Source organism: Barbus barbus, assembly GCF_936440315.1.
Source record: "Barbus barbus genome assembly, chromosome: 34".
In the NCBI taxonomy this organism is placed as follows: domain Eukaryota; kingdom Metazoa; phylum Chordata; class Actinopteri; order Cypriniformes; family Cyprinidae; genus Barbus; species Barbus barbus.
In genome coordinates, this window is record NC_136762.1 from 9,124,011 (window position 1) to 9,139,262 (window position 15,252).

At 37.1% G+C, this 15,252-nt stretch overlaps 1 protein-coding gene across 1 annotated transcript; it reads left to right on the forward strand.

Moving 5' to 3' along the window:
* The first annotated feature begins 1,646 nt into the window (after nt 1-1,646).
* LOC306854019 (vascular endothelial zinc finger 1-like) lies at nt 1,647-15,090 on the forward strand. Its single transcript, XM_079391800.1, has 5 exons — nt 1,647-1,851; nt 8,843-9,579; nt 9,914-9,983; nt 10,083-10,248; nt 12,189-15,090. The coding sequence occupies exons 1-5, from the start codon at nt 1,819-1,821 to the stop codon at nt 12,548-12,550; spliced, it is 1,368 nt and encodes a 455-aa protein (XP_079247926.1). The 5' UTR covers nt 1,647-1,818; the 3' UTR covers nt 12,551-15,090.
* The last annotated feature ends 162 nt before the right edge of the window (nt 15,091-15,252 follow it).

Sequence of the window (15,252 nt, forward strand, 5' to 3'; positions counted from 1 at the left end):
ACCCTCATTGTACTGTATTCAGACAAAGAGTCCCAATGTACAATGTTACAAAGATTTAAAAATACAATAGGATGCAACATCTGTGAATGTCCCTGACCAGTCAAACAAATTGTTCAAAAGAACCTGCTGGAATGGAGAAACAATGCTAATTCATGAGAGATTTTGTCCTACGTGCTCTGAGAGTGTGAAAGCTAATGAAATTATTTTCTGCATGGTAAATCGTTAAACACACAATATGAAAATAAACCAAATTTAATCTGTACTGACCCATTACACTCATCTTTTTCTTATTGAATTATTGTCAAGTAACTCAGGCTTTCTGTTGAAATGTATTATTAATACACAACACAATATGTCATCCTCTGGGTCAAAACAAGGAAAACCAACAGTCTTTTAAAATAATAATAATTCAATTATGAAAAATTACTTTTGGGAAAATTTTAATTCTGTGAAGTCTTTTGAATTAAGAATATAAATATGCTTTAAAATATAGTTTTCAAGTGCAATACAGCACTTCAAAATCATAGTAAGAAAAAGTTGATCACTTTAAAGTTACAGTATCTGCTGTGCTAAAGGATGAAAATATTTCATATGCAAATAAGCAAATAAAAAAAAAATCTTCAAGCAAACAAAAGACAGACATATGCATTTTACAGTTAACATGTTGCACATCATCAGTGTTTTCCCTAGGATACCTCACCATCTGCCCCCGACACACAATATCCAGAGTAAAACATAATTTGCACTGCCTCGACATCTGTCTTGGTTACTCCATGTACATAATCTTAATATTTTGCATTTGGTCCTCTCACTTAATGGACACCAAAACTCTCTCTCTCACACACACACACACACACACACACACACACACAGGTTTGTTTTTGTGAATTATGGGGACGTTCCATAGACTTCTATTGTTTTATACAGTACAAACCGTATTTTCTATTGTCCTAGCTCTACACCTAAACCTACCCCTTACAGGAAACTTTGTGCAGTTTTACTTTCTCAACAAAAAAAAAAAGACTAATTTTGTAATATGGGGAAACTGAGAATGTCCTCATAAATCACCTTCTCTTTGTAATACCTATGTCATATCCATGTCATTATACAAATTTTGTCTTCATTTGTCACAAAAACACACGCGCGCACACACACATATAATAGTCAACATTTGAAGTGGATCAAAACCTTTCATCAAAGCTGTCCTAAAACCTAAAACCAAAATGTGTTCTTGTCTTAGGACAACTTTGATTAACTTTTTTGATTCACTTCAAATGTGGACTACTATATATATATATATATATATATATGTGTGTGTGTGTGTGTGTGTGTGTGTTTAATATTTATTGTATTTCATATATATTGGTCAATTATAAATAGATTGTCTTAGTTAATGCAACAGCTTTAACTTGATTGAAAACTATAAATAAATAAATAAATAATAAAAATGTGTAATGTTTTACATTTTACTTTAAGTCAGTTGCTTATGTAGTAGCTAAAATATGCATATTAATTTTACAGTTTTCTGGTTGTTACTTTCGACATCGTTGACATTCAGTTTAAATTGGTCGTGTTAAAAGTCGTTTAATGATAAAATGCATAAATGTTTGATTAAAAATAAATAGTATGGCTGCTCTAAAGTGTGTGAGTGCAGCGCTGTGATGGAGTGAGCTGGCAGAATCTCAGCAGCAGCAGCGGCTGTATATCAGATGAAATGGTTTGGCCCTCGGGGTTACAGGAAGTTGTAGCAGCTGCCATGTTTAGCTGCTTTGTTGTAGATTTCTTGTAGGTTTCCTGCAGATTTTTTTAAGTGTTGCAATGGAGCCGAGCTGGAGTTCATTTTTATTTCAGGTAAGCCAGCCGTTCGAAATAAATCCCAACCGCGCGAGAAAAATAGAAAATCGATCGGGACTCTTAAAAACAGCGCGAAGCGGGGATATTTGAGCTTTAAAAGCGGGGTTTTAAGGCAGTAAAAACAATGGCAGCTAGGCTAGCTCACATTAGCCGCTAATGCTGCATCTCTCCCAGACTTCCAGCTGTGAACTATGAGGGAGACATAAGGGATTTCTTTCCCTCTTTTTCCCCTTCTCCTTCTCCTTCACACTCTTTTTACGTGCTTTTTGCCGTTTTTATCTTAAGTTAAACACTTTTTGCTGACAGCTTATTCCTTAGTTTTGTGTACTCATTGATTTTGTTATGACACAATTTGGATGTGTTGACCAGACGCAACGTCCATGTCTGCGAATGCAATAATAGAATACGATGTTTATGTGCATTTTTGGCACAGTTTTTTAATACTTAATTTTCTTTCCCAATCGATCTTCTTGATTCTCCTTAATTTCCTGTGTTTTTTTTTATTTGTTGTTAACGCAGCTCCCTACTTTTATTGGAGGGAACATGGGGATAATGGCTGTGTTTCAAGATCTTTTCAGCTACATATGATGAAAGCAAAAATACTGTAGAGGTTCTCTACTGTAGAACATTACTATGATACCCCAAAATCTCACAGAACCTTTGTTGTTTAAGTTTGAAAGCAGCTCTTAAATTTGGACTTATTTTCTTACTCCAGCCATAAAAAGGTGTTTTGCAGTTGAACTTTACTGTATGGTCAGCCCATGCTTATGCATGTAATGATTGATGTTATTAAAGCATGCATTGCATTGGTATGTGAGGTGCAAATGTAACTTTTGCACTGATGAATGAGGAATCTGTGCATGTTTGCACTGAAATGTGAATGCTTAGGTTAGGGCTGTTATTGACAGCATGCAACTCTCTTTACCATTGATCTAATATGAGCTTGTACTTTAAACTTAACATAAAGGTAGCAAATATTGTTCACTCTTATGGCGAATTCCTGTGATGTTCCTCATTTGCTGAGTGATTCAGTGCCATTTTGTAGAGATCGACCAATGTAATGTTTACAATGATATTGATGATTGTATTTGTTTATGTCTCTTAATTGATATATAGAATCCATTTTTATGCATTTCTGATTTTTGACACAAATGATCAGACTATATTTATGCAAGGTTGTTTTTGCAGTCTTCGCTTCATTTAACCATTAAGATTAAAATGCTATGTAATTTTCATTTAGAATCAATGCATTAAATAAGTGAAAACCTGTGAAAACTGTTGTTACCTGTTGAATGCATTGGAATTACTAGGTGCTATTCTTTAGAGATCCACTGAATGATGTAATTTACCAGTGGAACCATTGGTAACATTTATGCATTTGGCAGAAGCTTTTATACAAGGCCACTTACATTGCATTCAAAGTACACATTTTTGTCTGTTCTTGCTTTCCTTGGGAATAAAACCCAAGAACATGGTGTTGCTAGCACTATACTAAAATTAGTATAGTGTTTTATATTAAAAAAAATATCAAACCAATTAATAAATGTAGACAAGATATGTATGTTAAGTTCTTATTATTCGGAGAATAAGAAAGTAGTGACTAAGCTTTTTTTATTAACTTTTCTCTTGGGAGAGAAACTATTTGAAGCGCTCTACGGCTCTAGGCTTTGTTCCAGAAAAGTTTCTCAAAATGCATTTACTTGGAAATAGAAGCAGACAATGTCCAAAATGTTGTTGGGATTTAACGGTAGGAAGGCTTGTAACTACTTCAGTGTGTGCTTCATCATCTTAACACTTATTTTTATTTGGACACACACTGAAACTATTGTGCAATCAACTCCAACATCAGATTTAGCTTTTTCTGTGAGCATAGATTCATTGTTAGACACTGTCTGAAACTTTCTTGACCACAATTATGCATGTTTGTCTACTGAATGATACTCAGAAGTTTCTTCACGCTGCTTATCTTGCATGCACCGTTCATAATCCATGTTTGATTTTGTGCAAGCTTTACCTCAAATGCTGATCTAGATATTGTCAGTAACGATCAGAATTCACAGACATTTAAGAGATAAACAACACAATATTTGTTTCCTAAAATATTCCTCAAAGTTCTAAAATGCCTTATAATTCCCTAATATGGCTCTATGAAATCTTTACACTGTAATAAACTTACATCAGTTTTAAAACCACAAGATCAGTGATTTATTAAAACTGGTATAAAAAAGTGCTTAATTGTTCTGCTTGATTCCACCCATGTGATGAAGCATCTAATGAGATGATGGTCTAGCGCGTCACTCCTCATTGTTCTGCAGGCGTCGGAGGTTATTCATGAGCGAGGCATTGTCCAGCTCCCAACAGGCATCTCCTAATCCGTCTGCAGCAAACAAGAATCTGATTCACTGGCTTCTGTCTTTGGAGTAAAGGAGTTCTGCTTGCTCTTGTTCTTGTCTTTGGTTTTTTGACAGATTACATGAGCAGATATGTTGGTTTTGATGCCATAGATGTTTAATTTTGGCATTGTTATTAAGCTATTTTTCTCTATTCCACCAACAGGAACGGCTGTAATAGGCTTAAACAGATTTAACCATGCATCTGCTGTCTTCACCGATCACAGTTCAAATTTTGAAGCTTGCGCAGCAGATCAGAGTGTGTCAGTTTTTATATCATATTATGAATTCCAAGTCCATTTTCCACAATATGGCTGTGTACACAATGCAGATTATCATATGTACCAATACGTCGTTCAAATATGTGACCCTGGACCATGAAACCAGTCATTTCATTTTTTGGAAATTGAGATTTATACTTCACGCCAGCTAAAAGCTGAATAAATAAGCTTTCCATTGATGTATGGGTTGTTAGGATCTGACAATATTTGGCCGAGATACAACTATTTGAAAATCTGGAATCTGAGGGTGCAAAAAAAATCAAAATAGAGAAAATCGCCTTTAAAAGTTGTCCAAAATGAATTTCTTAGCAATGCATATTACTAATCAAAAATTAAGTTTTGATATATTTATAGTAGGAAATTTAGAAAATATCTTCATGGAACATGATCTTTACTTAATGTCCTAATGATTTTTGGCATAAAAGAAAAATCTATAATTTTGACCCATACAATGTATTTTTGGCTATTGCTATAAATATGCTCCAGTGACTGGTTTTGTGGTCCAGGGTCACATATATAAGCTCACCATAGCAGCGTTTTATTTTGTATTTAGTCACGCTTGTCAGATTTAGATCTGCGTTTGGAAGTACCTACAAGTCTTGCATGTTTATGTACACTGTTCACCCTCCATATTATTTCTGTTGGAGTGACCTCAGCCTTCAGTGTGGATTTGTATTAAAATCATCCAAGCGGCATGAAGAGCTTGATGCTTGGCAAATTTGAATGCATGCAAATACAAAAACACTCATAGAACGACTGCTAACCCATATCAGCAAATAGTGCTGAGTTAACAATGTTCAGAGCTCCCAAAGCAGCTGTTTCCCATCTAATTGCACATTTTGTTGAGCAAGGCCACCTAATAAAGCTTACAAAGACCTCCTACGTGGTTTTTAGGTGAAAATGCAAACTGAACACGTCTGTTCTTACATACTTTTAAGATATGTAAACCTGTAAGCTTTAATGTGGCATAGTGTTTCCCCGGCCGTCGTCGGAGGCAAGTCCAGCCTGCAGGTCTCTCGTTACTGTAGGCTTTACTATATTTCCTCAGTGGTACAATTGTGTTGGTGAATGCCCACCCCCCACCCCACCAACTGGATGCCGTGACCAATGGGACAATGAAGGCAGCTGCAGAATGGGGAGCCTAATAGTCGTATAGTCTTTCAGCTGCTCTTGTTTTAGGCCTTACACTAAGGGTTGTCCCCCCCCCCCCCCCCCCCCCCAACCAATGGCCCCACCCCTTATGAGCAAGTTATGCTCTACCGACCTCCACTCAATCCCCCCCTCTGCCTGAAGACTTTTTTTTTTTTTTTGGATTACACAAAATATTGCTTTTATTTATATTTTTTGTTTTAATTTACTTTTTTTTTTTTTTTTTTTTTTTTTGAGTATTATTTAGTATTGCAACACTTGCTGATTATAAAACCTTGTCTATTTCACTTATGCTGGATTTTTCTGTTCTCAGTAATTGTTGTAACAGTTGTTTGTTCTTTAATTTATAATCATGTTCTGTTGTGTTTTTATTTCTTAACCTGTAACAGATTTTGGCCAACACTAAAACAAACTAAAATAAAAAATATTTTATCCTCTCCTATTTATTGTGGTATTTAATAGTTTAGCCCCAAAAATTTATATTTCTTGTTGTTTTTGTACCCTAATGTCATTTTAAACCAATATGAGATTGTTTCTTTTGTAGCGCACTAAACAAATTTAGAATTTTAACACTGCCTTTTTACTCCAAAATTGAATTAATGCATTCTATTGTATTGCACTAAATTCCACGTTTTTATTAGATGTAAAGTTGTCGGCGCCGATAGCCTTGTGGGCAGCACACCAACATACAGCACTGTAGTGCTACGGGCGTCACAAGTTCGAATCCCGATCCCGTCCCTCTATCTCTCTTCCACTTCACTTCCTGCTAGCTCTGATCTGTCCTATCATAATAAAGGCAAAAATGCCAAAAATAAATCTTGAAAGAAAAAGATGTCATGAACGCTGTTTTGCACATGTTTCGCAGTCGTTGTTTTGTATGACATGATGTAAGTTTAGCAGAACGTCCTGAGCCTGTGAGGCCAGTCACATGAGGAACCGCTTTCATTACAGGCTCAGATCATTTTACATGCAGTGGATTTATGTTTGCAGGCTGCAGGAAGCTGTTAATTTCTTGTGCAAAAACACTGAAGTCTCTGATATGATGCACACGTCTGCACATTCGCATTTTGCCCTGACGTGATCTAAAGAATCCAGTTGGTCACACAGGGATTATGTTTGGCAGGAATTACGTCTTTTTTTATGCATCTGCTTCTCATCTTGAAGTATGTTACTCTTTTCTTAAAGAGTTGCTTTTTATGGACAGTTTTTGGCATGTTCTCTTACATCTTACAGTCCACATTCCTTCTCATTCTCTCTCTCCCTCACTTTCTGTTCAGCTTTCTCAATCTCTCCAATATCTCATTAGTCATCCTGCACTTTACTGAACAGCTGACTGTCCCCCTGCTAGGTCCCAGTCAGGGCTTCTCTTGTTTTCCAAGTTACACAGATGCCCTGGAAATGAGTCAGTTTCTATTTTTGCTAAACATTTAACACCGTCTCTCAGCTGAGGTCGTGTCTACCTCATACTGGCCAATAGCAACACTGGCACATAATATCACAGCCAGGCTTTTCACACAGCTCATGCTATGAGTTTGCATCATGTGTTCAAAGCGAATGATACACAGTCGGGTTTTATTACAGTTTTTTATTTTGTTATTATTTAATATAGAATATATATTGGTTGGTATGTAGTATTTAATTTAAATCTTTGTCATCACTTAATGCTTACTTTAATAATCCTGTTACATGTAATCTTTAGAAGTCTTAAATTTTTTTGTTTTTTTTCATACTGTAATATTATGATGCCTAAATTCCCAATTTTTGGTTTTCATTTATTTAGTCAAAATGTTATAAAACTTGAATATCAGCCATTTATCAAGTATCAGCCATACCCTAAAAAATATAGTTAGCCTTAGCATTCTTTATTTATTTTTTTAAATAGAGAAAAGTTTAAAATTAAGGGTCAGAAATATTTTTTTCCCCTTCAATAAATAAATTTATATATTTATTCAGCAAGGATGCATTAAATTGATCAAAATGGGCAGGAAAGACATTTGTTGCACAGGATTTCAATTTCAAATAAATGCTGTTTTCAACTTTATATTCATCAATGAATTCTGAAAAGAAAATATCATGGTCTCCACAAAAATATTTGATGATAAAAAGAATTGTTACTTGTGCACAAAATCAGCTGAAGGATCAAGTGACACTGAAAACAGGAGTGCTGGACATTCAGCTTTGCATCTCAGGAATAAATTAAATTTTAAAATCTATTAAAGCAGAAAACATTAAAGTTGTAAAAAAATATTTTACAATATTACTGTTTTACTGTATTTTTGAGCATAAGCATCCTTCAAAAACTAGTGTTTGACTGAGATATCACCAAGGCTGAATTTTTTCAAATGTCGACATCGGCCATCGAGCGCTCTCCCTTTTCATTGTTTGCTGTCACAGTTTAACAGTTATTTTTAATAGGTATAGAAGTCTGTCTGATAATCAAATAGAATGTTAAAGGAATTAAAAGGTATACAAAAAAGTATTATAACAATTGCTTAAATATTAGTAATAGAAAGGCAAACATTATAATACTTTATCGTTTACCGTCAGTATACAGCAAATACGCATTTATATCATTTAAACAAATGTCTAATAAACATTTAATTCCACAGAACTTGTGGACTTAGTCCAGTCTAGTTGTGAGATCTTGTAAAGTGTTAATTTGTATCCTGCATGATCGCGTGTTTTCTGCATGCTTCGCTTTATCCATTTGCCCACTGTTATATTCATGTCATTTTTACCTCGTACCCAATGCACACAAACTTCCCAGAGTGCCCTGTTGGTTACAGTGTTTACTTTTTATTTATATATTTTTAAATATTTCTTTATTTGTGAAAAATACTGCAATAGATGACAACTTCCTGATTCTGTAATCCTAAAGTATGTATATTTTACACATTTATTTTTAATATAATTCAATTTCAAATTATTTCAAATTTCTCAAACATTCATTAAAATAAATACAGATTATAATTATAAATTATAATTAAAATAAAAATATATACTTATATATTCGTCATCCGCCACCCTACATCGGCATCAGCTGTCAAAAAAACAATATCGTTTTACCACTAGTGTTAAAATATGCTTTGTCAGTTTTGGTTTTGTTTCAGGTCTAAAAGCTTCAAAGAATTGTTCAATATGTTAAGATGTCTTCTCTTTCTACAACAGCAGGCCAATGAAGCCCTCCACCACCAGCACCAGAACAGCCTGCTGCCGCTGCTCAACTCTGAGCCGCAGGATCAAAAGCCTGTTCTTCCCATCCCACTCGACCAGAAACCCCCAGTCAGTGCGGCTGACCTCCTCAAAGACAACATGGGCGGTGGGACGGGAGGAGGTGGTGGCGGCGGTGGTGGTCAGGTAGTAATAAAGAAGGAACCCAAGTCAAAGACTCCCTTCATATGCGGCTACTGCAACAAGGCCTTTCGGGACAGTTACCACCTCCGGAGGCATGAGTCCTGTCACACGGGCATTAAGATGGTGTCACGGCCCAAGAAGACAACCCCAGCGCCCACAATGGTGTCTCTCATTTCCACTGTGCCACGCGACAACAATGGCAACCCTTCCTACGTCTCCACGATGGCTGGCATCCTCACCACCGCCACCACCTCTGCATCTACAGCCGCGGGCGTGATGTCGGTCCTGCCGCAGCAGCAGCCGGCCGTACCCAAGAAACCCCCCAAACCAGTGAAGAAGAACCACGGCTGCGAGATGTGCGGCAAGGCCTTCCGTGATGTCTACCACCTCAACCGCCACAAGCTCTCACACTCAGACGAGAAGCCCTTTGAGTGCCCCATATGTCACCAGCGTTTCAAGAGGAAGGACCGCATGACCTACCATGTGCGCTCGCACGACGGCGGTGTGCATAAGCCGTATATCTGCTCCGTTTGTGGGAAAGGCTTCTCTCGGTATGTACAACAATTCTAAATAATTCTAAAAAGTTATATTTTTTTGTTTACCTTTGTAAAGCTTCTTGTTGGACGAGTTTTCAATGCATCAGGAAACTAGATGAGGTGTAAAATAAGCCATGTGAGTTATGTTCTCTTGATTTGTGCTTATGTGAATGTGCAATAATTCATTTTAGACATTTAATTTTACAATAATAATGATTACTTGCGATTATCAGTTTAACCATTATTGTGCGGCCCTAATAATAATATCATTATGCAGTTCAGTTCATGTTTTGTTTTCATCCATGTACAGTGACATAATTTTTATTGTATGTGATTTCCTCTCCAACAGGCCAGATCATCTTAGCTGTCATGTCAAGCACGTACACTCCACAGAACGACCCTTTAAATGCCAAGTAACTGTAAGACTGCACATGCCCCTCGCTCTCCTGCACAATCAAACTGTTTCATTGGTCTGTCGCACTCTGTCCACACACTGATTTGTCTTTCCGTTACTACAGGCCTGCACATCCGCCTTCGCCACCAAAGACCGTTTGCGTTCACACATGATACGGCATGAAGGCAAAGTCACCTGCAACATTTGCGGGAAGATGCTGAGTGCCGCCTACATCACCAGCCACCTCAAGACCCACGGCCAAGCCGGCTTCACCTCCCCCTGTAACAAAGGTATGCCAATTTTCAGATGTCCTCTAGGATGACTTTCACACTAAGAGAGGTGCCACTGGTTTCTCTTGATCCTGCCACATAAATTAGTGCTTTCTGATGTTTTGCCACCTGTGTGATTTGATGTGGCCATTACAAAATGGAATTGTCCTTTTTGTTCACTTTTCATAATATTAGGTGCCAAACCTGGCCTTTTAAAGTCCACAGATGTTATCTGTGTACTGTGAATATTGGATATTCAGTTACAGGGTTCAGGTCAGAGGACTGGAATGGCCAGAGCAGAAGCTTGGTTTTGTGCTCAGTGACCCATTTTTGTGTTGTTTTTGAGGTTTTTGTTTGGATTATTGTATGGTTGGAAGATCCAAACATGGCCCATTATAAGATTTCTAACAAGGATTTTTTATCTGTTGGTATTTGATAGAATCCATGATGCCATGTGTCTAAACAAGATGTCCAGGACCTCCAGCAGAAATATAGGCCGGCAACATCAAAAATACAGCAGTATATTTCATTGTACACATGGGGTACTTTTTATCCCTGTGTTCACCAAACCCATCTTGAGTGTTTGCTGCTAAAAAGCTAATTTTTTTAGTTTCATCTGACCATAGAAGCCAGTCCCATTTGAAGTTCCAGTCGTGTCTGATAACTGAATATGCTGGAGTTTGTTTTTGGATTAGAGAGGAGAATTTTTCTTGAAACCCTCCCAAGCAACATGTGGTGATGTAGGGGCTGTTTGACTATTTTTTTTTTAGGTTTTCTGACCCCGAGACTCAACTTTTCTGCAATTCTCCAGCTGTGGTCCTTGGAGAGTCTTTAGCCACTCAAACTCTCCTCCTCACCGTGCATTAGGACGATATAGACACATGTCCTCTTCCAGGCCGTTTTGAAACATTTTCTGTTGATTGGAAATTCTTAATTATTGCCCTGATGGTGGAAATGGGAATTTTCACTGCTCTAGCTCTTTTCTTAAAGCCACTTCACTAATTTGTGAAGCTCAATTATCTTTTGCTGCACATCAGAAATATATTCTTTGGGTTTTCTCATTGTGATGGATGATTAAGGGAATTTGGGCTTTGTTTTCCCTCCTATTTATATTTCTGTGAAACAGAAAGCCATTGCTGGATAATTTCATGTTCATAATCACCCCGGAGTGCTCAAAACTGTGAATATGAATGAGAATATACTTCAAAGATATTTTACTCATAAGAATTTCTAGGTGTGCCAATAATTGTGTTCAACGTGTATTTGAGAAAAACACTTATTATATAATACTTTTTAATAAAAGATCAAAAGGATTAACAATGCAGATTAATTTTCACAAGCCTTCTTTGATCACATTTACCAAGGGTGCCGATATTTTTGGCCATGGCTGTATATTTATAATAACTTGAAATATTTATATTTTTCATGAAATGTTAGATTTTTGCCAAACAATCCACAATTTTATTTAGTGTTTACAGAAAATGTAAACAATTCCTTTTGAAACATTTATCTTTAACAATGTATTATATTTACTAGAATATTATATCTACTGTTTTTAAAAAATATATTTATTTACAAAAAAAATTATTTCTTAACAACAAGCTAATTTGAAAAAAGCTGGTATGTAATGCAAAACATTGGTTTGTAGTTTTTACTGATACTTTCAAGACCATCACAAGTAATTTTTGACAATCTAGCCATTTAAAAAAAATATATATGTTAGTGACAACTTTGCAACAGCAATGTGGAATACATTGCAGTAAACCGAATGTAAAAATAAATGTATAAGATCAATAAATGTAAAGTACAGGGGCATTAACAGCTGCTAGCCTGAAACTCTCAGACTAACCTTTGGCCATCTTTATTACTGAACGCTGCATTTTCTGTCTTGCCCACAGTGTAACACTAGAAATCACCCCGATGTTTTATTCACTCTTTCCTTTTTTACTTTTTCCGTTCAGACTCTAACAACGTGTGCAACTCTGCCTCAGTCACATCAGTCACTGCTTCAACCGCGTCCAACACTACGGCCATGAACCGCGGCACCGCCAGCAACCCTGTCACCATCGCCGCCCAGATGAACATCACCACCAACACGGTCAACATCTCCCCCGTCAGCCTTCAGCATCCAGTCACCATCACTGCTCCCGTCAACATCGCCTCGGTCAACATCCAAGCTACGGCGCCCATGAACATCGCCCATCCCGTCGCCATCACCTCGCCCATGTCAATGAACATCACCGGTCCGCTCAACATCGCCATGAGGCCGATGGAAAGCATGTCTTTCCTCTCGCAGGTCCTGCCTTCCTCCCCGCCCTGGTAGAACCCACCGTCCCACCCGCCTTCTCCTAGTAAACCTCATGTCTCCCGTTTTAGTCTTCCTCTCCAGCTGTGAGGGAAAAAAGAGCCTGGAGGAATGGCGAGTATAGGAAAATGACAGTCTGCTGCGGCAAGGAATCATGTGGATGTTAGCTGGCACTTTGCGTCTCCTTCGCTCAGCTGAGAGATTGTCTAGAGTTTAGAGACGGACAGAAAAAATAGTTATTGCATGGAGTGGAAGACTGACATGCTGTATGTTTGGTGATTTCACTTTTCTAGTGCCAGAGAATCCTTGCCAGTCGGCTGTTTGAAGCAGAGCGCTTCATTGTTAGTGTTAATGGTTTAAGGACTTTGGCAAGTATTAACTGTGAGGATTTTATTTTTGTTACGTTAGCTTGCTTATCAGTATTTCATAGTTTTATGCATATTAATGAGTCACGTACAACAAAAGGGACAGTGGCTTCCATTAATGGAAGATGAGAGGGTTTTATTTTTTTTTGAGACAATAACCTACAAATGAGGAAAATTTAGAATAAGTTTTTAAAAGGCCTCCTTTCATTGTAGGCCTTTTAATCTGTAGCAGTGTTTTTATTTTTATTATTATAATTATTCTTCTTTATTGGTAATCTTTGGAGTTGGTCATTCCTGATTGTAGAATAATTATGTTCTGTTTCAATAGCTGGGATATTCTTCTGCTTAGTGGGGTTGAACATTTACAGTTACAATCTTGCACTGAACATATCTCTTTGGTGATTATTCTGACGGCAGTATTATTTTAGATCAAATATTTTGAGTGTTCGCATAGATGCCTGGTCACCAAGTGGCCGACTTCAACACTGAAAGGTCCATTTTTATTCTTAAGAGCATTTAGTTTCGTAACCGTGATGTCTCTGCTCTTCCTTTCCGAAGGACGAGGGCTGTTTTTCCTTAGGACCTTTTGCTCAGGAAATTTGCTGAGGGTGTCCCAACTTACTCTGCTCCTGTTATGGACAGAATCACGCATAACGCTTTCTTCCAGACTTAATTTTCTACGCAATTAACACACTAAACAGTTCCCTTTATTGGCAAAAACTGAGACGCACCTCAAAAGGTTTGAGGTGCCATATACTCCTCAGCCGTTGACGTGATCGTCCGTCACAGGAGCGTAAAGTTAACCTCTGTTGCTTGTTCAGAGTAAAAACCAAAACTGCCTTCAAATTTTCAGGGTTTGTCATAATGTTTGGAGTAACCCTGTTTAAAAATAACCGAATCGGCTTGCGCAGATATCCCCAAACTAGTTATTCTCTTCAATTTTCTTTCCCTGTTGGATATAATAAGCAATATGCCTTTCTCAGTCCTCATTTTGACCGAGCCGGACAGCTGTCGTACCCGTTTTATGTTATTATATGGGGAAACCGATGCAAGGTATGTAGTCACACATGGCCCTCTAAACCAGGGTTGCGTGCGCTTGTGTGATGTGAATGAGTCTCAAACAAAGAGTAAAACCAGCTGAATGTGATCGTACTTTAAATAATGATGTCATAGCTACCACCGCCTCGGCGTAAATCGCCGGATAAGGTTTAGTTTGTGTTAACTCGCACCCCCCAGTGTTTCCCAACCAGCATTGACCTAGTAGCAAAGCATTTGTGGTCTTAAGTTAGTATTACATGGACTTACATGTAGGGATGTGAAAGCAAAAATCGTTTAATGGCCCGTTTTCGTTTTGTTTGTTTTTAAATGTTGCCTTCGGTAGAGGTGGATTATTACAACTGAGAACTGGAATTCGAGGAATGTGACTGAAAAAACACTACTACAACAACAAAAAACTAAAGGGTTTTTAATTGTGCTTGTGATTTAAATGTTTGTCCTTCCACAATGGCGTCACTTCCGTGCCTGAACTGCATGTCTGAAAATGCCACCGTGAAATGCATCAGTCTTCTCCCAGATAAGACGAGCAGTGCTCAGCGATGGGCGGCCAACTGCAGTTTAACTGTTTACCAAATGTGTGTGAAGATTTAGAATCTATTTTGCATATGAAATATCAAATTGCCATGTTTGAGGAATTTTTTTTTTTTTTTTTATATCCTATAATGTATTGCTCATGAAGTTACTCCTTATGCATCAGTATCTTTTAAAGAACATTAATGGGGCAAAAACAAGAAAAGACTTGGTGTTCGTTTTTGGATTGGAGAGTTTAAAATGAGTCCAGTCCTTTCATATCCTTTTGATTAAATTGGCAAACCCATGTGAAGGCCAATGAATGTATATCTTTGTACAAAAACATTTAGCTCAGAGAATGTGGTAGTTACGATAGACACATGCAAGGAAAAACACAAGTAAAATAACCTTTTATAAGACTTTTTGTATTAGAACATTAACATTGGTAATTTTGTATATATATGAAGACTAGGCTTTTTTCGGTTAGCAGAAAGGTAAAAACATTCCTACGTTTTTTTTTTTTTTTTTTTTTAAATGTATGTCAAGAATAATTATGTAAACACATTGCGCAATGTTTTATGTGCCTTTTATTTGGGTTGTCTAAATAAAAGAAAACTGTCAAATATGATTTGCCTCATTCTCTCAATGCTTTGCAGGGAATTTTGCTTTTGTGAAATGATAGATTTCTAATAATTTCTATTCATCAAATAACTGTTTCCAGCATTGATAGTAGTAAGAATGTTTGAGTACCAAATAAGCATATTAGTTTGATTTCTGAAGGATCATGTG